The sequence below is a fragment of the Canis lupus genome, chromosome 21, assembly GCF_003254725.2.
Source record: "Canis lupus dingo isolate Sandy chromosome 21, ASM325472v2, whole genome shotgun sequence".
NCBI classification, from domain to species: Eukaryota; Metazoa; Chordata; class Mammalia; order Carnivora; family Canidae; genus Canis; species Canis lupus.
The window spans coordinates 36,865,003-36,891,572 of record NC_064263.1 but is presented as its reverse complement, the minus strand read 5'-3'; the positions used below and the strand labels follow the sequence as shown (position 1 = coordinate 36,891,572).

The following is a 26,570-nucleotide window of genomic DNA, read 5'->3' as shown; positions in this document are numbered from 1 at the left end:
CGCCACCCAGGGATCCCTATTCTTCCTAGTTCTTAATACTTTTCTGCTAACGTAAAGTACTGCATTACATATGAAGGGATGACAAAGTGAAAATAAGCTGTTGTTTGCTTTATAAAAGGTAAATGCATACAATGAAGAAAATTTATAAAAACTAATAGTACTTTTTCATTCCTCTTATTTCAAAAATAACAAACATAGCTCTTCTGATATTTATAGCATCAGTAACTTTTTGGTGCTCTCCTTAGGTAGACTGCAGCAATATTGGTTAAGTAAAAAATATTAAAGAGAAATAGAAAATAAATATCAATACATTATTTGTTTTTAGTGTAAAGACCGTGAAATCCTTTGAGCTTATTTTAACCTCATTTATGGAAATTCTGCCTAAGGGAAAATAGCTTATTTTTAGAGACCTCTTGTTCTTATGCACTGATGATACTTTAAAAATATTTACAATTTGCCCTCCAAAAGTTTTTTTTAAGTTGATATTAAAATAATTGGGAAGTTTTAAAAACTAACAATTAACAAGTATTGTTGAGGTACTGCACTCATTTTAGGAGAGATTCAGAAATTTGTTGGTGTACCATCATGGAATGCTTTAATACCACATAGGGAACAATTAGAGGACAGCAGGGCACCAAACTGGTAGTGAGTTGTAGTAAAATTAGAGTTCAAAGAAGGAATCAGTATCAACTTGAGTAGATGAAAATGAAACTTGAACCTAATCCTTGAATGATTAGATAGATGACAGGTATTCCTGCCAGGGACTTTCTGGAGATAACTTTGACTAGATTTGAAGGTGGAGGTCTATGAATAGTATTAGAGTCCTATTGACAAATGAAAAAAAAAAAAATGAGGTTAATAAATTTGCCCAAGACCATCCAACTTCTCAATGGCAAACCTAAAATTTATAAACAAGTTTCTCATTCTTTTTGTTAAGATTTTCAGTAACTTATGGTACATTTTAAATACATATAAAGTAGAGAAAACAGGTATAATAAACCTCTCTGTACCTATCTCTCAGCTTCAAGTTATATCAACTCTTGGCCAGTTGTGTTTTATCTGTGCTTCTACCCTTCTCTCATCCTTTATTTTTTATTTATTTTTTATCTTGTGTATTTTATTTAGGGCTATTTGAGCAGTAGAAGGCCAGATTAAACACTGGCTTAAGTTAGAGGTTTATTTTTCTTGTATGTAAATTCACAGATCGGCAATGAATGCCTGATGTGGATTTAGTGGCTTAAAGATGTTAGTATCAAAAAAATCTCTGATTTTCTTGGCTTTCTCTTGTGATCACAAGATGGCTTACTATAGCTCCAGGCATCATGTCTACCTTCCAGAGAGGAAAGGTAGAAGGGAGAAGGGACATTAAGAAAGGGGTTTCATTTATATTAGGGAATTAAATTTCTCAGAAATTTCCAGCAGGCATCTGCTTATAAATCATTGGCTAGAACTATGTTATATGGTCTTCTCTGGATCATAGAGGCTAAGAAATGTAGGTGGGCACATTGCCACCTCAAACAGAGTTGGGGATTTAAGTTTATAAAAAGAAAATGTCTCCATCTGTTTTGGCTGCTATAACAGAATACCATGGATTGGGCAGCTTATTTTTTTTTTTTTTTTTTTTTAAGATTTTATTTATTTATCCATAGAGACACACATAGAGAGAGAGAGAGAGGCAGAGACACAGGCAGAGGGAGAAGCAGGATCCACACAGGGAGCCTGACATGGGACTCGATCCCAGGTCTCCAGGATCACACCCTGGGCTGCAGGCAGCGCCAAACTGCTGCGCCACCAGGGCTGCCCTGGGCAGCTTATAAACAAATTTATTTCATATGGTTCTGGAGGCTAGAAAGTCCCAAGTTCAGGGTTCTGACACATTTGATATCTGGAAAGGACTCGCTTCCTGGTTCAGATGACTGTCTTTTTGCTGTGTTTTCACATGGTGGAAGGGATTAGGGATCTCTCTGGGGTCTTTTTTATAAAGTATTAATCCAATTTATGAAGGCTTTGCCCTCAAGACCTAATTACCTCCTCACTTTCAAATACTATTATATTGGAGGAATACATTTCAGTATTTGAGTTTTGGGGGATACATTTAATCTTTAGCAGTTAAGAAATAAGCATACTTTATTGACTCTGTTTTTGTGCATAATTTTTGAAAATTGTTATGTAAATTTATATTTTGCTTTATTAATATTTGGGAATTTCCTGCATTTTCCAGGTTTTTAATTTTTTTCTTGTACTTTTCCTTACCTTCAGGGATAAAAATAAATTTCTTGAATTCTAAAAGTAATAATAATAATTACTATATATGTGTGCTTACTGTTGAGATTTGAGGGCTTGGTGGGTATTGCCTTATGAGTTCATTTCCGTCTAATAAACTTTAAGGTACTTTCTTTTCTGAATTTTTTTTTAATGTAAATTTGGTATGTATATAAAAGACAAGACAAGCTAATCTCAACAAAGATGGACTTCAGGGTGTCTGTGGTTTAAGCAAGTGCATACAAATAAATTAGTTAAAAAATTACTGAACTTTGTTTCTTTCTGAGTAGTTCTATAGTTAATACTTGTATGGAGAAGTTTGTAGCTTGCTGAGAGGTTAAGTATTTCAGTTGAAGTGTGTTTGGTCTGAATTGAAACAACTTTCTTTAAATTATAAGAGTTTTTGATATTTAAAAAGGAAAAAGAAAGCACCTTTTCTGTACAAGTGACATTACAATGGCTAGATTGACAATATGCTTAAAAGCTCTTGAATACTTGAATTGGGTTGAATACAATTATTTAAAACTCAGATCTGCAGTCTGCTCAGGTTACTAAAGATAAATGCATCATACATTCAATATCAGACTTTGCCGCAAGGTTTCATTCCCACATACAAGTACGCATGCTCCTTTCTTCTGAGACTGCGTGAAGATTGGGCTTTACAGTTTCCTTTTTAAGTCACTTGGTAGTTCCAGCAATAGTTTAGAAATAGAAAAGTTTGGTTGCTTTAAAAAACAGTTCTTGAGTGGATTCTTAAGTACAATATTTTTTCTTTGATTTTAAAGAGAAGCTTTACTGCCCAGAACGGGTGTACAATAAAACATCGAAAGGAAAAAAGAAAGTTAAGTTAGCTGCATCCTAGTTTTCTAAAACCTGGCAAGCTGGCACAGCTAGAATTAGCATTACAGATGGCATTTGGCAACATAGCTACATATCACTAAGCCCTCATCTCCTGAGTTTTCTTCAGCTGTCTATCAATTACAATATCCAATCGCTGCACAGAAATGGAGAAATGGGATGATCACAGCTCACACGATGCTGTTTGGTTAGAAACGTCAGTGCTGCACAACCCACGGCTGAGTCAGTGTCTGTGAGAAAATGAACTGAATTAATATATAGAGGGGGTTGTATCTGAACATTTACAGCCTAAATAACCGCAATAGCATTATTACACAGTAGAGGGAGGAAAGCTAGAGGAAGTCTCTGGACAGGGGAGGTAGGGGGAGACTGGGAAATTTTCTGATTGTTCAGAGGATTCTTGAAGATGATGGAAATATCAGATGTGCTAAAGTTTCCTAGTAATGCCCAAGGATGCTGACCTGGCTTTCAGTGCTGCATTGTTTGAAAAAGCAGAGTCCCTTTATACTCTGATTTCAGAATTTTTTTCTTGTTTCTGTGTGTCTACCTTGGCATATACTAAAGTAAGGTGTGTATTCATTTATTACAAGATATCACTGGGCTGTAATTCTATACATCTATGAATATGAGAGAGATTGAGAAAGATATGTTTGGCCTTTGTTTCATTATGGTCATTTACTTCTCTGGATGAAAAAGATCATATATCTTAATTGTCTTCTTCTTAATGGCAAATTATTTAAAAGAAATGGAGTGTGTTTTTATTGTTTTCATGGGTTTGATGCTTTGTTTTTTTTATCTTGTTTAAAGTCTTAGAATCTTCCTGTAACTTGAATGTTTGGTATTGTTTTTTATGAATATCATAAAAATTTTAAAGAAAGACTAATTTAAAATATTTTCAATATATTTGAAAATTTAATTCAAGATAGACAAATGAAATAGTTGAAATAATTTCCTAAAGAAGAGAGTAAATGTATTTTTACTTTTGGATGAATTAGTGATTAGTGGAACCACTTATGTAGTAGTATTTTACAGAACTGAATATATTTGATAAATTTTAATTGGTTAAAATGACTTTTTTCTTAGTCTCCTAGAATGTAGACTGAATAGATGATCTAGATGTTGCCATTGAACCAGAGAGTAAATCAGATAAGTTTTTGGATTATCGCAAATTGATTTTCAGTCAGACAGAATTTCTAAATAAAGAGAACTGTTTTTGCTTTGAGATTTTAAATCTTGACAAGTGACATTGCTTACTTTATTTGGAATTTTTAGCTCAATATTAAACACTTTGATTGTTTTCTTTTGTCTTTATCATTCCTGTCCTACTGACCCTTTATTTTGTAGGAATTTGGGAGAATATACATTTTAAAATTATTTTTAATATTTTTAAATCGTTCATAACAGCTTTTCCTTGAAATGAGAGGAAGTTCTTGTGATTTCCCCCATTTAATTTCTAGGAGTTAGAATGGTCATCTTGATGATTGTCACAACTTATTTATATGATTAAGGTATCTTGGGGTATGTTGTATTGGATTTTTAAAATTTTATTTTGTGGTTTGGTGTTCAGAAATGTTTTTCTAAGCTTGGTTTAGAAATAGTCATAAAAGCAGAAATCTTAAGCTAGACCTTTTTGTCTTATACTTTATAGAATATTTTTTCTGGTTTTGATTTTTAAAAAAATAATAATGCCTGTGTTTGTAAAAGTGATACATATTCATTACATGAATTTGATAAATATGGAAAGCACGTAAAAGAAAACAAAAATATTAAAGTATTTTTCTTTTGATTATAGCTTAAATATTTTAGCATATAACCTATTTTTTGTGTATGTATAAAAATATAAAATCACGTATATTTAAAACTGGTTTTGAAATATTACTACTATATGTCCTGTTATATAACTCATTTTTTTTACAATTAGTCATGAACATCCCCTATGTCAAAAAGTAGTCTTTTATAGCATAATTCTTAAGAACTGCATAGTGTTTTGTGTGTATATATTTTGTAATTTGCCAATTTGAGTTTTCCTGATTTTTGATTAAAGAGAAAGATCAGCATGATTCCACTGGGTAAATTTCTCTAAAAAAGGAAAAATGTCTTAGGGAATTAAGTAAAAATGTAATTTTGATATTTTTCGGGCAGAGAAAGATCCTTAGTGTGACTACACAATTAACTCTTTAAAGATATGCACTACTTTTAAAAGCAAGCAAATAGCTAAGGTTGCCATAATAAGTATAGAAAATAAACAAGAGCTCAGATGAGCTAATGAGACTTTTAAATATTGCTAAGATCAACCAAAAGAGTTTCTTATATTACATTTAAAAAGGTAATTAAGGAAAGTGTAATAATAATGCCTGACAATGAAGGAAGAAAAAAATTCCTCAGCTCTTATTTATAAGCTTCTTTGTTAAAAAGGAAGAGCAAATTACTACCACCAATAATTACAACAAAGTGGACATTGCGAAAGAGGACATAAAAATCAAGATAGAGATAGAAGATGAAGAATGTATCTAGTTAAATGAGTTTTCTAGGCCAGTTGAAACATATTTATAAAAGGAGTTGCCTGAAAAATGTTAAAGTTAATGTATTATTTATGATTTCTAAAGGTTTTAGGAGAATACCAGTGGAATAAAAGATGGGGGATTCTAGGTCTGATTTTGAGAAAAGTGGATTTTACAACAAAAAATGAAAAGGGTAGTTTATGACTAACTTGAAGAAAAATAGGTTAAAAATGATCCTGAATGGGTTTGCTAAAAATAGATTGTCAGAGCAATTTTCTGATATACTTAGTAGACTAGTAGCACTATAATGTATTTGGACTTAAGCTTAGTTTTTGGTAAAGTCTTTTTTTATATTCTTGGGTATATGGTGAAGGAAAAATGAATTGTTGTTTGTGTTAATCAGCACAGTTTTGATTTTGAATGACCCTACCCAAAGATTATTGATCTTGAAAGGTGGCTTTGTTCTTTGCTTTGCCTCATTGCACATCTGGAGAAGGCAAATTATCAAATTTATAGGGGACACTGAAAAAAGGATAGGAAATAATAAACTAAATGATCCAAAATGATCTGAGTTTGTATTGTTGGACTAAATTTAAATGAATTTTTTTGGAGTATACATAAGGCCTGAAAAACACTAATATACATTGTTAGCATGGCTTTACAACATCACACATGGAAAAGACCTGGGGGTGTTTTTTGGCAGTAAACTTGATACAAGAGTACAATATGGCATTTATCATTCCATTTTCTCTCCCACCCTCCCTGTTAAAAAGAAAAAAAAATCATAATTGATGGAAAAGATGGCTAGAGCCACTCTCTTGTACACCAGAATATTATTGTCTTTTTAGTTCTATGTATATTCAAAGGAAGGATGTGAAGAAAGTGGAAACCATATAAGCTTAAGGAACTGATTTGAGGTCTTGGGGACAGCTCTGATTGATATTAAGAAATTTCATTAGAAGACATATTTAGATATGTGAAGAGTTACCCTTTGGAAATGACACTAGACTTAGTTTGAGTCAAACTTGTTTGAGATTGAAAGCATGAGCTCTGAATTTGAACTGTTTAGTTCACATCTCAGACCTGCCATTTAATTTGCTATCTGATTTTAGGCGAGTTCCTTAGCCTTTAAGCTTCCATTTTCTCAACTGGGGATGGTTTTGAGGATTAAATGAAAATATATGTAAAATGTTCAGAATTATACCTGGCATGTATTAAATGCTCAGATCTTAGTGTTGTTGTTATTGTTATTTGTTCTAGCAGGGCAGTGGTTTTCAACTAGTGGCATGATTTTGCCCTTCATTGGGCTTTGGCAATGTCTGAGGACATTTTTGGTTGTTAACAACTGGGAGGAGGGAGTTCTACTATCTAGTGGGTGGAGGCCAGGGGTGCTACTACTAAACATTCTACAATACACGGGACAGCTCCCTGCAATAAATAATTAACTGATCTAAAACCCTGAACTAGGGTCCGATGACAAGGTTTATTTTTTTATTTTTTAAAGATTTTATTTATTTATTCATGAGAGACAGAGAGAGAGAGAGAGAGAGAGAGAGAGAGAGAGAGAGGCAGAGACACAGGCAGAGGGAGAAGCAGGCTCTGTGCAGGGAGCCTGACCTGGGACTGGATCCCGGGTCTCTGGGATCAGGCCTTGGGCTGAAGGCGGCGCTAAACTGCTGAACCACCTGGGCTGCCCCAATGACAAGGTTTAATTAAGCTTTAATGATAAGAAAAATTGTAGAAGAGTCAGAGCTTTCCAAAGATTGAACAAAACTGCTAAAAAGAAAAACCAGGTTACCCTTTCCTGTCATTAAAAGCAGTAAGTCAGCCAATTCATGGGGACCTGGTTAATGAGACTCAGAAATTGGAGAGGTATTTGGATTACATTTTCTAAAAGGGTTTTCTTAAACTTAGATTCTATGTTTCTGTGGGTATTTCTCAAGATACTCAAGTGTATTGAATGACCAGTTATAAAGTGTGGCCTCTGATGCAAATTCTTTGATTCTTTAATTTTATCAATCTAATTTAGTTTCACAGAGTAGATTTGAATTTTAATTGTTTTATTGCTTTTAAGTTTTAGTATGAGGATAGAGGAGGGAATTTAATGGAATAAGTTCAGTTTGTGTTTTTATAAGACCATTTAGAAGTACAAGTAATTGTGGAATTGCCATAATTTATTTCTAGAAACATGTTTTGTAAAACTAATTTGTTAAAATACTGATAACTGGACACATCTAAAATTAAAATTAAAGTCTTGTATTTGTATTTCATACCTTTTTTCCCACTGGTTTATTTGTCCCCCTTTAAGTAATAAGTAGGACAGATGCTCCAAAAGGTTTTTAAAAATAATTAAAATTTTTTGAAGCACTCTTAAATGTATATGATTATATATGCATTATATTCTCAATGAATAGCATATATAATATAATCATGAATATAATATAATCAGGAATAGCAACTTTCACGAAGTACCCAGTAAACATTTGAATGAATGACTATTGACTATTCAGTAGATACAAAATATATCTGACCATTAATTTAGATCTGTGCAATTTTTAATAGTGCTTAGCTACATGTATGTGTATATATATTTAAATTTGATTAATTGACATATGTATTACTAGTTTCAGAAGTAGAGGTCAGTTATTCATCAGTCTTATGTAACACCCTATGCTCATTACATCACATGGCCTCCTTCATCTTGTTTTGTTTTTTCACCCTCTACCCCTATGATCCTCTGTTTTCTTTCTTAAATTCTACATATGAATGAGATCATATGATAATTGTCTTTCTCTGATTGACTTATTTTGCCTATATTTTTAAAGAGTTACTATTTTAGAGGATATGGGGGCTAGAAGGGGTGAGGGAGAGATATTAATAGTGGTTAACTATCTATTTTTTAAAAAGATTTATTCATTATTAGAGTGTGTGTGGAGTAGAGGGGGGAGGGTGGAAGAGAGAATTCCAAGCAGACTCCATGCTGCCTGACTTGGGGCTTGATCCCATGGCCCTGAGATCATGACCTGAGCTGAAATCAAGAGTCCTGACATTGAATAGAATGGACCACCCAGGTGGTCCTAGTGGTTAGCTCTATTTTAAAACTATTTTAAAATTTTTTCTATGGTAGGGAGTTGCTTAATGTCACTCCTAAGTATTAGTGGTTTCCAATTCCCAAATTTTTATCCCTAACCTGGACCTTTCCCCTCAACTTTAGACTTACGTGTCTGACTCCTTATTTGATATCTGCATTTGGATGTTGAATAAACCTCTCTTTAACATGTCTTGATGTACCTACACTTTCCATACTTAATCTTCCCACTCTCATTGTCATACAATAATTGGAACTTCGATTATTCTGGTTGCTCAGACCAAAAATCAATCATACTCGACTTCTCTCTCTCACCTTGTACATTTAATCTCTGAAATTTCAAAGTCTTATTATTCAAAATGTATAGTCTAGTCCACTCTTTGCCATGTGCCCTGCTACGGCCCTGGTCCAAGTCACTTCTAGCTCTCACCTGAATTATTAGCAGTAGCCTGTAAATTGATCATTTGATTCTACATTTGCATCCTTTCTTCCATTGTCTACTTGATCTAACATAAGTTAGATTGTGTAACTTACACTTCACTGGTACCCATATCCTGCAGATCAGAAACAAAACCTATTTATTTATTTATTTATTTATTTATTTATTTATTTATTTATTTATTTATTTATTTATTAAAGTTTTAAAAAAGATTTTATTTATTTAAGAGAGGGTGAGAGTATACACGAGTGAGAGGAAGGGGCAGAGGAAGGGAGACGGAGTAGCAGACTCCCCATTGATCAGGGAGCCTGACCTGGGGCTTCATCCCAGAACCCAGAGATCATGACCTGAGCCAAAGGCAGACATTTAATTGACTGAGCCACCCAGGTGCCCTGCAGAAACCCTTTAAACATTTTTTTGAAACCCTTCATAATCTGTTTCTAGTTTTATTTCTCTGACCTCATCTTTTTTTTTTAAAAAAAAGATTTGTTTATTAGAGAGAGAGGGAGGGAGGGTGTGTGAGCAAGGGGGAGGGGCAGCGGGAGAAGGATAAGCAGACTCCTCACTGAATGCAGAGTGCAGAGCCTGATGTATGGCTTGATCCCACAACTGGAGATCACAACTTGAGCCAAAACCAAGAGTGAGATGCTTAACTGCACCACCCAGGTGCCCCTGAGCTCATCTTTTAACATTGTCCTTGCTTTCCGTGCTTCTGCTATCCTGGCCTTCTTGAATGCCTTGAAAAAGTTAAAAATTACTCTTGCCATAGTGTCTTTGTACCCTCATATGTTCTCAAAGTTCTATTTCTCTCTTCCTTAGATCTTTACTCAGACCTCTTAGACAGTCCCACCTTGACCACTCTATGTAAGATAGAAACGTGTACTTCAAAATGAGTCTCTGTCCTCTTTATCTGCTTCATTTTTTCCTCATAGCACTTATCAGCATATAATATTTAATGTATTTATTTGTACATATTCTGTGTTTTTCTCCCCTAGATTGTATTAATTTTTAGGGCACAGACTTTCTTGGTTATATCCATCAGTACTAGATAGTAAATAGCATATTATTGGATAGGTTTGATAGCATATCCGCGAATATTTGGTAGATTGAATGCAGTTAAAACAAATTTTTAGGATAAAGGATAGAAGGGTAAGAGTACTTTTAGTTACTATAGTTTAGTTGTCATTGAATGTTGTAAGCACCTGATACCTATTGATGAATTAAAGCTATGCTATTTTTTAGAACTGAAAAAATTAGCAATATAACATTTAGATATAATTTTAATTCAGAGACTCCTCAGTTTGGAGAGGTGCTTGCCTAGCAACATCTTCCTTTATTAAAAAAGTTCAGGGGATCCCTGGGTGGCTCAGTGGTTTAGTGCCTGCCTTTGGCCCAGGGTGCGATCCTGGAGTCCCGGGATCGGGTCCCGCATTGGGCTCCCGGCATGGAGCCTGCTTCTCCCTCTGCCTGTGACACACTCTGCCTCTCTCTCTCTCTCTCTCTCTCTCTCTGTCTATCATAAATAAATAAATAATTCTTAAAAAAAAAAAAAGTTCAAAAGCCAGGAAAAAAGTAATAGACATTTTGAAAGTCAAAAAATTTTCAAATTCCTTTGCTGTTTGCATGAAATTAGTTTTTATCAGTTCAAAAACTTTATTAGTAAAACGTTAAAGCTTTGCCCTTAAAGGGTACTTTCTTACAGAATTTTTAGTATCTAGGTGTTCATTTGACTTCACAGAGAAGATGCTCTTAGAATGGTCATGCAACAGTATACAAACTTTCTTTTATTAAAATTCAGGTATTATTAACATATAATGTTATATTAGTTTCAGGTGTACAATCTAATGGTTCAACAATTCTATAGATACCTCATTGCATGTCACGATACTCTCCTTTATCGATTTCTCCCATTCTCCCTACCCACCTCCCCCTCTGGCAACTACCAGTTTGTTCTCTGTATTTAGGAGTGGGTTTTTGTATTTTTTTTTTTGCGGGGGGGGGGGTGTCTCTTTTTTTATCTTTGTTTTGTTTCTTAAATTCCACACATGAGTGACATCATATGGTATTTGACTTTCTCTGAATGACTTATTTCACTTACATTATACCCCCTAGGTCCATCCTTGGTGTTGCAAATGGCAGGATTTCATTCTTTTTTATATCCATTGTATGTATGTATGTGTATATCTATATACACCGCATCTTTATCTATTCACCTATTTATCTATTTATTCATCTATTCACCTATGCTTGGGTTGCTTCTATTATTTTGGCTATCGTAAATAATACTTTGGTAAACATAGGGGTGCATTTATCTTTTTGTATTTTCTTTGGGTAAATACCCAGCAGTGGAATTACTGGATAATAGTATAATTCTATTTTTAATTTTTGAGGAACCTTCATACTGTTTTCCACAGTGGCTGCACCAATTTTCATTCCCACCGACAGTGTACAACAGTTCTTTTTTTCTGTGGAACTTCCTTGCTTCTGCCTTACTAGAGTTGCTGACATGTCTGACAATGGGATTTTTAAGAAGAGAGAGAGGTTAGGACTAGTATTAAGGCTACTTTTGGGCTATATTTCTTGCTGTGGTTGTCTTTAGTGGGGAAATCTGGGATTTAAGTATCATTTAAAATATTTCTGTGGAAAAAATGGATCAAACCACATACTTACAGTTGACTTTTGAGAGCATAGTTCAGTCATTTGAGAGCTGCCCTTTTCAGTAATTAGCCTTTGTTCCTTGGGGAACTGATCATGTATTAAGCAGAACAAAAAGCTTATATAAAGGCTAACGGACAAAAAAGGGGAAAGATGAGAGAAGTTTGCATTAAATCTGTTGAAGGTAGATTTAGAAGTTTGATAGCATTTCTTCTATCATCCCAGTTACTGACATTTAACATAGGAATGGGAAACATTTTCTATAAGGGGTTGAATAGTAAATATTTTTGGCTCCGTGGACTACACAGTCTGTTGCAGCCACTCACTTTTGCCATATAGAGTGAAAACGGCCGTAAACCATGTATAAATGAATGGATGTAGTCGTGCTTTAATAAAACTTTATTTACAAAATCAAGTAATGGGTTGCATTTGGCCCATGAGCCATGGTTTTGCATCTCTTAACACCTTAAAAATGCTTATAAAAGCATATGCAAATTAAGTGCTTAACAATATATTAATATGAAATAAATTAAAAGGCTTAGTTAAGAATGCTAAAACATAAGATTATACTTGTTACAGTAATAAAAACAGCTTAATTTTCCCCAAAATAAAAATAGGATTTAAAATTGTTTAAGATTTTATTTATTCATGAGAGAGACAGAGAAGCGGAGACATATGTAGAGGGAGAAGCAGACTCCCTGTGGGGAACCCCATGTGGGACTTGATCCCAGGACCCCCACCCCAGGACCCCAGGATTACGACATGAGCAGAGGCAGATGCTCAACCGCTGAGCCACCCAGGTGTCCCAAAATACTGCTTTTTTTTTTTTTTAAAGATGGACTAATGGATAGGAACATGTAATGCAATTTACAAGGATGCTTACCTCATGTTAAAGAAAAAGTAGATGCTAAAACCTTGATTAAATGTTGAAAACAACTTGTAAAGCTCTGTATCTCAGTATGTGTACGCGCGCGCGCGCACACACACACGGTAGTGTTTGACAAGGAATAAACTCAAGGAGAAAATGCTTAGATACTATATATACCTCAAAACTTCAGCTAAATTCAACAGATGTTAGTAAGGTGCACCAGGTGATGACAGTTGCTGGAACTGTTTAAAGATATGTAATATAATTCCTCAAACTAGGAAAGTGCTACCACATATGGTACCATTTGTATTCTACATAAGGTGCCACATATAAGTGAATACGATTAACTTTGTAGGTATTTTACTTTTGTGTATTTGTTACAACTAGTGTCTGTTGGATAGCAGCAGTGCTTATTAATAGTTACTTCTGGAAATTTTTCATGTATAATTTCCTTCCATTTTCTCTGTTCTCTCTGACCATAATCATTTGAATGTTGAGCTACATTCATCAGTTCTCTAATTTTCTCACCCTTTCTTATTTTCTATTCTTTGTCTTTCTTTTATTCCCAATTTAATCTTTTGGTAACCTTCTGGTAACCTTTAAAAGCTTCTGCTCTTGTGTTTTGAATTTCTGAGAACTCTCATTCTCTTAACTCTCTCTCTCTCTCTCTCTCTCAACAGTATCCCTCTCCTTGTGTTAAGGAAATAATATCTCTTCAGATCAGAGTTTATTAATTGTAGTTTTGCTTTATTGTCTCTGCATTGTCTATTGCCTTTTTTGTTACGTTTATTAAACTTCTTCTTGTGAAACAGTTTTAGATTGACAAGAAATTGCAAATATTGTCCAGTGATTTCCTTGGTTCTCTTCACCCAGCTTCCCTTAATAACATCTCACATAAGTGTAGCACATTAGCAAACAAGGAAATTGACATTGGTGCAATATACAATACATATACTGCAGACATTGGTTTTTATATGACCTTCTTTTTTCTGGTGTATATTCTGTAATATTTTATCAAACGTATAGATTAGTGTAACTGCCTCCACAATCAGGATACAGAATGTTGCCATCACCACAAGCAGACTCCCTCATGCTGTCTCTAGAGGCACATCCTTTCCTCCCATTCTTAACCTCTGGCAACCCCTGATTTGTTCTCCATCACTATCAAAATTTTGTCATTTTGAAAATATTAAATAAATGTAATTAGATAGTGTGTAAACTTTTGGGTTTGGGTTTCTTCATTTCATATAGTAACCTTGTATCCATTCATATTGTTGTACATGTCAGTAATTCTTTTTTAATTTTGGAGTACTACTCCATTCCCTGGATGTACATAGTTTATTTATCCTTTCAGAGTGGCGTGGTTTTTGTTATATACTTTGCAATACTGGTGGGCTTTTCAATTCTATACTTATTACTTTACTATTTTTCCCCCTGCAGGAGTTTTTTAGTTTCATTGAACAAAATGAAGGAGCTCTTAAAATTCTCTTCAGTCCTTAGGAACTTGCCTGCCATTGGAATCTGTTGCCATAATTGGAAATTTTAAACAAATTAGGTGGCAGGGTCATAAGCAGAAATTCATACAAAATGAATATTCTGAAATTTGATATAAATAGATACTTGCTTTTGAGGGTGAACATTTTAGTAAGATTTAAGTATTTAAATCTCATTAAAGCAGTTGATTGACCTCATGCTTCAAAGCATGGTTTTAAAGTGAAAAATTGGTGTAAGATAAATAACATTATTAGCTTATAAAGTTGAAAGATTTAAAAATGGAAATGTTTTGATTTGGCGGTAGGATTTGTGGTTTATTTACATAACTAGAGGTGCTGTGAGTGATCTTTCTTATTAATGAAAATTGTGATTGTAAGAACTATTGGGTAATAAATAAATCTGTGAGGTTTTCAAGTGGTGATCAGTTGGAGATGGTAGTTGTTTTGAATCTTATTGTAGGAATGCTTTTGGTTTCATGAGGACATGAACAATATTATAAGAGGGAATGCAAGAATCTATGTTGGTTAGGGAAAGAGAATTCAAAATTTATTAGAAGAAAGGCATGACTTTTATAAGTGTTACTGAAATGATTACCTTTAAACTTCCTGGGAGAATAGCCTTAACCAAGCCATGTTTCAGCCAAGGGTCCAGTTCTGGTGTAGAATTTGGTAAATTTTGATATAGGTACCCACTTATGAAACTTCAGTGCAATCAGGAGATGAACATATTCATCACATCCAAAAGTTCCCCTGAGGACTTTAATTTTAATTATTATTATTATTTTTAAAGATTTTATTTATTTATTCATGGGAGACACACTCAGAGAGAGGCAGAGACAGAGGGAGAAGCAGGCTCTGTGTGGGGAGCCTGACGTGGGACTCGATCCTGGGACCCTGGGACCTGGGGACCACGTGCTGAGCCAAAGGCAGACAACCACTGAGCCACCCAGGCATCCCCCTTCTTTTTTTTAATTGAAGTATAATTAACATATGTTAGTTTCAAGTGTAAACATATTGATTCAACAATTCTATATATTCATTCAGTGCTCCAGGTACATACAATGTTTATATTTAAGATTTTATTCATGAGAGACACAGAGAAAGAGGCAGAGGGAGAAGCAGGCTCTCTGCAGGGAGCCTGTTGGGGAACTTGATGCTAGGATCCTGGGATCATGCCCTGAGCCAAAGGCAGTTGCTCAACCACTGAGCTACCCAGGCGTCCCAATTACTACAATATTATTGACTGTATTCTTTATGATGTACTTTCCATCTCTGACTTATTTTATAACTGGAATTTTTATCCCTTAATGCCCATTATCTATTTCACTCATCCCCCTTACTGACTCCCTCTCTGGGAGCCACCAGTTCTCTATATTTCAGTATCTGTTTTTTGGGTTATTTTCCATGTTCATTTGTTTTGTTTTTTAGATTCTGCATGTAAGGTATTTGTTTCTTTCTGACTTATTTCACTTAGCATTATACCCCCTAGGTTCATTCCTGTTGTTGCAGATGGCAAGATTTCATTCTTTTTTTTTTTTTTTTTTTTTTTTTTTTAAGATTTTTAAATTTATTTATCCACGAGAGACACAGATAGATAGAGAGGCAGAGACACAGGCAGAGGGAGAAGCAGGCTTCATGCAGGGAGCCTGACGCGGGACTCGATCCCGGGTCTCCAGGATCACACCCGGGGCTGAAGGCGGCACTAAACCGCTGAGCCACCCAGGCTTTTCCCAGATTTCATTCTTTTCTATAGATATATTCTGTTATATATATATAACCTGGGTGGCTCAGCTGTTTGGCGCCGCCTTCGGCCCGGGTGGCTCAGCGGTTTGGTGCCGCCTTCGGCCCGGGGCGTGATCCTAGAGACCCGGGATCGAGTCCCACGACAGGCTCCCTGAATGGAGCCTGCTTCTCCCTCTGCCTGTGTCTCTGCCTCTCTCTCTCTCTCTCTCTCTCTCTCTCTCTCTCTCTGTCAATAATTTATGTATTCATGTCTCTCATGAATAAATAAAATCTTAAAAAAAAGATATTCTGTTATAGTATGTATTACATTTTCTTTATCCATTCATGTATCATTGGATATTTGGGTTGCTTCCATATCTTGGCTTTTGTAAATGATGCTGCAATAAACATAGGAGTACGTATATCTTTTTGAATTAGTGTTTTAATTCTTCTGAGGAACATCCACCACTGTTTTCCACAGTGGCTGAACCAACTTACATTCCCAACAACTGTGCAGGAGGGTTCCTTTTTATCCACATTTTCAACAACACTTGTTATTTCTCAACTTTTTTTTTTTTTTTTTTTTTTTTAAATTTTTATTTATTTATGGTAGTCACAGAGAGAGAGAGAGAAAGAGAGAGAGGCAGAGGGAGAAGCAGGCTCCATGCACCACAGCCCGACGTGGGATTCGATCCCGGGTCTCCAGGATCGCGCCCTGGGCCAAAGGCAGGCGCTAAACCGCTGCGCCACCCAGGGATCCCTATTTCTCAACTTTTGATTTTAGCCATTATGACTGGTGCAAGGTGATATCTCACTGTGGTTTTGATTTGCATTTCTCTGATGATTAGTGATGTTAAGCATCTTTTCATGTGTCTGTTGATCATCTGAATGTCTTTGGAAAAATGTCTACTTCTGCCTATTTTTTAATCACATTATTTGGGGTTTTTTTTTGGTATTGAGTTGTCTTCATATATTTTGGATATTAATGCCTTATCAGATATATCATTTGTAAGTATCTTCCCCTATTCAGTAGGTTGCCTTTTTGTTTTATTGATGGTTTCCTTTGCTGTACAAAAGCTTTTTATTTTGGTGTAATTCAAATAGTTTAATTCTACTTTTGTTTCCCTTACCTGAGGAGGCATATTCATAAACATGATGCTGAGGTCCAATGTCCAAGAAATTACTGCCTATGTCTTCTTTTAGGAGTATTAATCCTTTTCACATTTTTTTCTTTTAAAGATTTTATTTATTTGCTCATGAGAGACAGAGAGAGAGAGAGAGAGAGAGAGAGAGAGAGGGGCTCAGAGAGACAGGCAGAGGGAGAAGCAGGCTCCATGCAGGGAGCCTGATGTGGGACTCGATCCTGGGTCTCCAGGATCAGGCCCTGGGCTGAAGGAGGTGCTAAACTGCCAGGATCACACCCTGGGCTGAAGGCAGCGCTAAACCGCTGAGCCAGCTGGGCTGCCCACCGTCTCGCATTTTGAGTTTTATTTTTGTGTATGGTGTAAGTAAATGGTTCCATTTTTTATTCTTTTGCAGGTAGCTGTTCAGTTTTCTCTGTACCATTTATTGAAGAGACTGTCTTTTCCCCATTGTATATTCTTGCCTCCTTTGTTGTAGATCAATTAACCATATAAGCATGAACATGTTTCTGGGCACTCAATTCTGTTCCATTGGTCTTTATGTCTGTCTTTGTGGCTGTACCACATGGTTTTGATTACTATAGCTTTGTAGTGTATCTTGAAATCTGGGATTGTGATACTTCCAGCTTATTCTTTTTCAAGATTGCTTTGACTATTTAGAGTTTTTTGTTGTTCCATACAAATTTTAGTATTATTTGTTCTGGTTCTATGAAAAATGGTATTGGTATTTTGATAGGGATTCCATTGAAGTTGTAAATTGGTTTTGGTAGTATGGACATTTTAATGATACTCTTCCAATCCATGAGCATGGAATGTCTTTCCATTTGTGTTGCTTTCAATTTCTCTCATCAGTGTTTTACAGTTCTTAGAGTATAGATCTTTTAGTTCTTTGATTAAGTTTATTCTTAGGTATTTTCTTTTTGGTGCAATTGTAAATGGGATTGTTTTCTTAATTTCTCTTTCTGCAGCTTTGTGTCATTAGTGTATAGAAATGAAACAGATTTCTGATACTGATTTGTGTCCTGCAACTTTATTGATTTCATTTATCAGTTCTAATAGTTTTTTGGTTGAGTCTTTAGGGTTTTCTTTTTTTTTTTTTTTTTAATTTTTATTTATTTATTTATGATAGTCACAGAGAGAGAGAGAGGCAGAGACACAGGCAGAGGGAGAAGCAGGCTCCATGCACCGGGAGCCCGATGTGGGATTCGATCCTGGGTCTCCAGGATCGCGCCCTGGGCCAAAGGCAGGCGCTAAACCACTGCGCCACCCAGGGATCCCCAGGGTTTTCTTTATATACTATCTTGTCACCTGCGAATAATGAGTTTACTTCTTTTTTAAATTATTATTATTTTTTTTTTCTTTACCAATTTGGATGCCTTTAAATTTTTTTTCTTGTGTGACTGTTGCAGCTAGGATTTCCAGTACTATGTTGAATAAAAGTGTTCAGAATGGATATCCTTATTCCTGATCTTAGAGGACAAGCTCTCAGTTGTTGTTTTTTAAATATTGTATTTATTTGAGAGGGAGAGAGACCATAGAGGGAGAGTGAGAGGGAGAAGCAGACTCCTTGCTGAGTGAAGAACCCAATGTGGGGCTTCATCCCAGGACCCTGAGATCAAGACCTGAGCCAGAGGCAGATACTTAACCAAACTTAACCATTGAGGCTCACCAGGCTCTCAGTTTTTTACCATTAAATATGATGTTAGCTAAGGGTTTTTCACATGGCTTTTATTATGTTGAAGTTCGCTCCCTCTAAACCTGCTTTGTTGAGAGTTTTTATCCTGAATGGATGTTGTAGTTTGTCAGATGCTTTCTCTGAGATGATTATATGGTTTTTATCCTTTCTTTTGTTAATGTAACGTATCACACTGATTGATTTGCAAATATTGAACCACCTTCCATCCCTGGTAAACTTTACTTGATTGTGGTAAATTACCTTTTTAATGTTTTGCTGAATTCAGTTTGTTAATATTTTGTTGAGAATTTTTTGCATCTATTTTTATCAGAGATCTTGGCCTGTAGTTTTCTTTTTCTGCAGTATTTTTGTCAGGATAATGCTGGTCTTGTAGAATGAATTTGGCAGTTTTTCTTTCTCTTCTATTTTTTGGAATAGTTTGAGAAGAATACAAATTAGCTCTTCATGTTTGGTAGAATTCACCTTGGAAGCCATCTGGTCTTGCACTGTTCTTTGTTGGGGATTTTTTGATTACTGATTCAATTTCATTACTAGTAATTGATTTGTTTAGCTTTTCTATTTCTTCCTAGTTTTGAAAGGTAATATGTTTCTAGGAATTTATCCATTTCTCCTAGGTTGTCCAAATTTGTTGGCATACACTTTTTCATAATCTTTTATAATTCTTTGTATTTCTGTGGTGTTGGTTATTTTTCCTTCATTTCTGATTTTATTTATTTCAGCCTTTCTGTATTTTTCTTGGTGAATCTGGCTAAGGCTTATTAATGTTTATCTTTTTAGGGAGTCAGCTCCTGATTTCATTGATCTTCCTTACTGTTTTTTAATCATCTATTTTATTTATTTCTGCTCTAATCTTTATTATTTCCCTCCTGCTAGCTTGGGGCTTTGGTTCTTTTTCTAGCTCTTGAGTTGCTTACTTGAGATTTTTCTTGTTTCTTGGAGTAGGCCTCTGATGCTATAAACTTCTCCCTTAGAACTGCCTTTCTTGTGTCCCAAAGATATGGGCTGTTGTGTTTTCATTTTCATTTGTCTCCATGTATTTTTTAATTTCTTCTTTGTTTTCTTGGTTGACCTGTTCATTGTCTAGTAGCATGTTGTTTAGCCTCCATGTATTTGTGTTTTTTTCTGGATTCTTTTTTGTGATTGATTTCTAGTCTCATACCCTTGTGGTTGGAAAAGATGCTTAATATTTCAGTCTTCTTAAATTTATTGAGACTTGTTTTGTGGCCTAACATGATCTGTCTTGTAGAATGTTCCATGTGTACTTGAAAAAAATCTGTATGTTGCTGGTTTTGGATGGAATGTTTGTCCGTCTGGTCTAATGTGTCATTCAGTCACTGTTTCCTTGTTGATTTTCTGTCTGGATTATCTGTATATTGATGTAAGTGAGGCATTAAAGTCCCCTATTATTGTATTATTTTCAATTTCTCCCTTTATGTCTGTTAATAATTGTTTTATGCATTTAGTTGCTCCTATGTTGGGTGCATGGATATTTATAATTGTTACACCCTCCTGTTATATTGATCCCTTTATCATTTTGAAGTGCCCTTCTTTTTCTCTTGCTAGTCTGTTATTCTGTTCTCTTCTATTTTACTCTTATTTTACTTTACTACTTTTTGCTACAGTGTTTTAAAATCTTTTATTTGATATAAATAATGCCACCCTGGGTTTTTTTTTTTTTTCCCCACTTCTGTTTGCATGGTATGTTTTTCACTTTTATTTATTTTTTTTTAATTTTTTTATTTATTTATGATAGTCACAGAGAGAGAGAGAGGCAGAGACACAGGCAGAGGGAGAAGCAGGCTCCATGCACCGGGAGCCTGACGTGGGATTCGATCCCAGGTCTCCAGGATCGCGCCCTGGGCCAAAGGCAGGCGCCAAACCGCTACGCCACCCAGGGATCCCTGTTTTTCACTTTTAATCTGTACATGTGTTTAGGTTTGAAGTGAGTCTCTTGTAGGCAGTATATAATGGGTCTTGTTTTTTATCCATTCAGTCATCGAGTGTCTTTTGATCAGAATCATTACTCCATTTATATTTAAAGTAATTATTGATAGGTATGTACTTACTGCCTTTTTGTTCATTGTTTTCTGGTTGTTTTTGTAGTTCTCTGTTTCTTGTTCTCTTCTTTCATCATGGTTTGATGGTTTTCTTAGGTGTTATGCTTAGATTCTTTTTATTTTTTGTGCATCTATTATAGGTTTTTGGTTTATGGTTACCATTAGGTTCATATAACATTTTACGTGTATAGAAGTTTATATTAAGTTGATGGTCACTTAAATTCGAACATGTTCTAAAAGCACTAGATTTTTATCCTTCGTCCACATTTTAGGTATGTGATGTCATATTTACATCTTTTTATTTTGTAAAGCCCTTGACTTGAGTTTTGTGGCTATGATTGATTTTATACTTTTGTGTTTCAACTTCCGTACTAAATTTATAAGTGATTAATCTACTACTTTTATTATATGTTTGCTTTTAACTATGAAACTTTCTTTGATAATGTTCTTCTAGTTGTGGCCTTTTCAAAGACTTCTCCTTGGGGTCCTTTCTAACTCTTTCCTTCTGCCTCATTCAGTCCCCATATCCGTGCTCATACAAGCACCAGTATATTTTCTGACACTAAACAGTAGTTTGTGTTTCTTAGAACTTGGTATAAATGTGTCCTTTTTTATTGTATGCATACAGCACAAATTATCCAGTTCATAAACATTTAGGTTGTTTCTAGTTTGGGCTGTTACAAATAAAGCAACTAACAGTGTTTGTATCTTTTTTGCGAGATATGCTTTTATTTCTTTTGAGTAAATAGGTCAGATGGAATGCCTGGTCATATGGATAGTATATATTTAACTTCTAAGAAACTTTCAAACTGTTTCCCAAAACAGTTTTTAAAGTTATGGTACCATTTTACATTACCATCAGGAGTCTGTGACAGTGTCATTTTATACAGGTATTCATCAACACTTGATATAGCATTCTTTTTATTTAGCCATTCAAATAGATGTGAAATGGTATTAAGTTGTGCTTTTAATTTGCATTTCCTTAATGAGTGATGATGTTCAGCTTCTTTTCATGTACTTATTTTTTTCATCTGTATATCTCAGATTTTTTACACAATGAGAGTGCTTTATATTTTAGATACACGTTCTTTATCAGATATGTGATTTCACTCTAACAGTGTTTTTTGAAGAGCAAAATTTTAAAATTTTGATGTAGCTCCAATTCATCAGTTTATTTATTATTCTTAGAGAGTAGAGAGAGAGAAAGAGAGAGAGAGAATCTTAAACAGGCTCTACACCCAGTGTGGAGCCCAATGTGGGGCTTGGTTTCACGACCCGAAGATCATGACCTGAGCTGAAATAAAGTTGGCTGCTTAACCTACTGAGCCACTCAGGTGCCCCTCATCTATTTATTTTTTAATAATTTCTGCTTTTTTCCCCCTCAAACTTGTATAATTTTAGGTTTTAGATTTAGGATTGTGATCCACTTTGATTTCACTTTTGTACAACACAAACTCTTCTCCTCTTGCCTGCAACACCTTCCTACCCAGATGCTGGAGGTGTAGTATGCATTGTATATTTGTTTGTTTCAGCACTATTTTATGAAAAGACTTTTAAATTGACTTTGAACCCTTGTTGGAAATGAGTATGTAGGCCCTTTTCTGGTTCATTGATCTCATTGTCATTACACCCATAATGCACTGTGTTCATTCCTGTATCTTTATAATAAGCCTTGAAATTAGGTTGTGTTAATGTTCCATATCTATTTTTTTAAAAAAGTTATGTAGGCTATTCTAGGTTCTTGCCACTTCTATATGAATTTTAGAACCAGTTTCTTTTGACTAAGAAACCACCAAGTTTTTTATTGGACTTATATTGTGGGTTTTTAAAAAAGATTTTATTTATTTATTATAATGATTTTATTTTTTCATGCGAGACAGAGAGAGTGGCAGAGACATAGAAAGGCAGAGGGAGAAGCAGGCTTCACGCAATGAATATGATGTGGGACTCAATGCTGGGCCTCTGGGATCACTCCCTGAGCTGAAGGCAGACACTCAACTGCTGAGCCACCCAGGCGTCCCAAAATTTTATTTATTTTATGAGAGAGAAAGTGAGAGTGTGAACACAGGCCGGGGGTGTGTAGAGGGACAAGCCGACTCTGTACTGATGGTGGAGCCCCAAGTGGGGCCAACCCTAGAACCCCCAAATCATGCCCTGAGCCAGTCAGTTGCTCATCTGGCTGAGCCACCTGGGTGCCCCTGGAGTTATATTTTATCTATAGGTCAACTTGGGGAGAATTGCTACCTTAATAACATTGAATTGTTTGTGAACACGGTAAATTTTTCTATTTCGTTCTTTTTAAATTACTCTCAGCAATGTTTTGCAGTTTTTAGCATGCAAATCTTCCACATCTTTTGTCAGAGTTATTCTTATATTTTTCAGATTTTGGTGCTATTGTAAATGGTGCTTTAAAATGTTAATTTCTGATTTTTTTTGTTCCTGGTATAGTTGATCCTTAACAGCATAGGTCTGAACTGCATGGGACTGCTTATATGTGGATTTTTTCCAAAAATACATAGAGTACTGTAATGTATTTTCTATTTTTTATGATTTTCTTAACATTTTCTTTTCTCTAACTTTATTGTCAGAATACGGTGTATAATACATATAACATGAAATATGTTTTAATCAGCTGCTTATAGGTAAGGCTTCTGGGAACAGTAGGCTGTTATAGTTAAGTTTTGGGGGAGTCAAAAGTTACGTGCAGATTTTCGACTATGCAGAGGTTGATTCCTCAACTCCTGTGTTGTTGAAAGATCAACTGTAAATGGAAATAGAGTTGACTTTGAATATTTATCTTATATTCTCTAATCTTGTTAAACTTATTAGTTCTAGGACTTTTTTGTACTAGAGTCTACAATCAGTGATTGTATTATCTTCAGATAAGGATGCTTTTGCTTCTTTTTCAATCTGGATGCATCTAGATCTTTTTCTTGATATATTATTTTGGCTAGATTCTTTAATTTAGTTCATTAGTGAATAAAAGTGGTGGTGAGAGTGGACATCTTGTATTGTTCTTGATCTTAGGTGGAAAGTGTTTGGTCTTTAACCACTAAGTATGATGTTGGCTGTAGGTTTTCCAGAGATATCTTTCATCTAGTTGGTGAAATACCATTGTATTCCTACTTCGCTGCTTTTTTATTTTTTAAAAAAATTAGGAATAGATTTTGTATTTTGCCAATACCAATTTTGTATTTTGTATGTATACTGAGATACAATTTTTTCATTAATTTGTTAATATGAATATTGATTGAGCAAAAGGTGTTTTTTATTGAAGTATAATTGACATATAGTAATTGATTTTTGAATATTCAAGCAATCTTGCATTTTTAGGGTAAATCTCATTAGATCATGCTATATTGACATTTTTATATACTGCTCTATTTGATGAAAATTTTGTTTAAAATATGCATATTCTGAGGGATATCTGTAATTATAAAGTCTTTGGTTTTGGTACTTGGATAATGCTGGCCTCATAGAAATATGTTTTCTTCAATTTTCTTTTTTTTAAGATTTTTTTTATTCATGAGAGACCCACAGAGAGGCAGAGACATAGGCAGAGGGAGAAGCAGGCTCCCTGTGTGCCTAATGCAGGACTCAATCCCAGGACCACGGGATCACACCCTGAGCCAAAGGCAGACAATCAACCACTGAGCCACCCCAGGCATCCCATGTTTTCTTCCATTTTCTTCAAGGAGTTTATGTAGAATTGGTATTATATCTCTCTTATGTACTTGGTGGACTAAATTTGTAAAGCCATGTGGGCCTGGAGTTTTCTTAGAGGGAAAATTCTTAACTACAAATTCAATTTCTTTAATAGAAATAGATCTATTCAGGGGTGCCTGGGTTGCTAGGTCAGTTAGGATCTGACTTCTGCTCAGGTATTGATCTTGTGGTCTTGGGATGGAGCCTTGGGTTTGACTATGTGCTCCCTTACTCTCTCAAATAAATAAAAACCTTTAAAAGAAAAATAGAGCTATTCACTTTATCTGTTTCTTCTTAAGTTTTGGTAGCTTGGAATTTGTTCAGTTTTTCTGAGTTGATGAACTTATATAAAGTTGTTTATGATACTCTTCTATTACTCTTTTAACATAGATGACCTTTGTAGTGATGCCAACTTTTTCATTTCTGATATTGGAATTTGTATCTTTTCAATTTTTCCCTCCAGTCTGGCTGTAGGTTTATAAATTTAATTGTTTTTTTTTTTTTCAAAGGAACTAGGTTTTGTTTTCATTGATTCCCCTCCTCCCCATTCTTTTTCTATTTTGATTTCTACTTTGGTCTTTGGTACTACTTTTTTCCACTTTGGGTTTAATTTAGTCTTTGTTTAGTTTCTTAAGGTGAAAACTGAAGTAACTTTTTCTTTTTTTTTTTTTTACAACTGTCTTTTTTCTAACATAGGCATTTAATGCCATAATTTGCCCCCCAAACTACTGTTGTAATGTCATGCCATTCTACAAATTTTTATTATGTTGGGTTTTTTCTTCTGACTGAAGGCCTTCCTATAACTCTTGTAGTGCAGGTCTGCTCATGATGAATTCATTCATCTTTGTGTGTGTGTGTGTCTGTCTGAAAATGCATTTCCCCCTTTATTTTTGAAGGGTGTGTTTCTACTAGACATAACAAATATAGGTTCTCAGGGTTTTTAAAATTTGTTTTGTGTTTTATTTTTTCTCAAAATGTGTTTAGGATTTGTTGTGTGCAACAACACAAATTGCACAAATTGTGCAAATTTGTTACATGTGCAACGTTATAGTTCTTACTACGTTTCAAGATGTGATTAAAATATTTTTAAATTTTCTCTACCTTTCTTCTTTTATGGACTCCATTTATACTTATATTAGGGCATTTGAAATTGACCTGCAGCTCACTCATGCTCCATTTATTTTTTTATAGCGAATACTATATTTATTTTGGATATTTCTTCTTGCTGTGTCTTCAAATTCACAATTTTCTTCTATAATGTGTAATCTTCCATTAATTCCATTCAGTCTGTTTTTCATCTTAGATATCATTTTTATGTCTGGAAGTTTGCTCTGCGTCTTTATCTTCTTTATTTCTACATAACCCTTTGCAGGAATATGATTATAATAACTGTTTTAATGTCTTTGTTTCTGAGACATGTCAGTTCCAAGTTGATTTTGATTGAGTTTTTTCTCTTACAAGTTATGTTTTTCTACTTACTTACATGCCTCGTAATTTTTTATTGGATGCCATACATCCAATTTTACTTCGGGTACTGGAAATTTTTGCTTTTCTGTAAATATTCTTGAGCTTTGTTTTAGGATTCAATTTAGTTATGTGGAAACAGTTTGATTCTTTTAGGTCTTGCTGTTAAGATTTGTTAAATGTGACTACCTCAGTACCCAGTCTAGGTCTAATTTCCATTTCAAAGCTAAGACCCTCTAGATTCTTCCACTACTCTATGAATGAGGTTTTCCGGCCTGCCTAAGGGAAATAGGCCCTTTATGAGTCCTGGTGACTGTATTTTCTAATCCTTTAAATTGGTTCTTTACCCAGCATTAGGTGTTTGCTGATTGGTACTCAGCTCAGTATTCCACAAAGACTGCAGATCTCTGAGGATTTCTCTTTGTTCTGCTCTCCCCTCTCTGGTACTCTTTCTTAAGAACTCTAGCCACCTATTGTTCCCAAGCTCTTGAATTCCGTATCCTTACCTGAATCTACTAGGTTTTCTGCTTGTGTTTCACCTCCCTGTTTACTCTGGAAACTCTCTTAAGATAGTACTTTGGAGCAATTGTTGGGTTTATCTCATTTGTTTTTCATCTTTT

At 34.9% G+C, this 26,570-nt stretch overlaps 1 protein-coding gene across 5 annotated transcripts in view; it reads left to right on the top strand.

Annotated features, from left to right (window-relative positions):
• Positions 1-26,570, top strand: part of BTBD10 (BTB domain containing 10) — a 77,921-nt gene that overhangs the window by 25,358 nt on the left and 25,993 nt on the right. Inside the window, exon 1 of one of the 5 annotated variants that reach the window (XM_025459543.3) lies at positions 3,305-3,688. The exons of the other annotated variants lie outside the window; for them this stretch is intronic. Coding sequence (XP_025315328.1) covers positions 3,564-3,688 — 125 coding nt within the window. The 5' untranslated portion in view covers positions 3,305-3,563. Of the gene's footprint in view, positions 1-3,304; positions 3,689-26,570 lie in introns of those variants that run through there. 5 annotated transcript variants of the gene reach the window in all.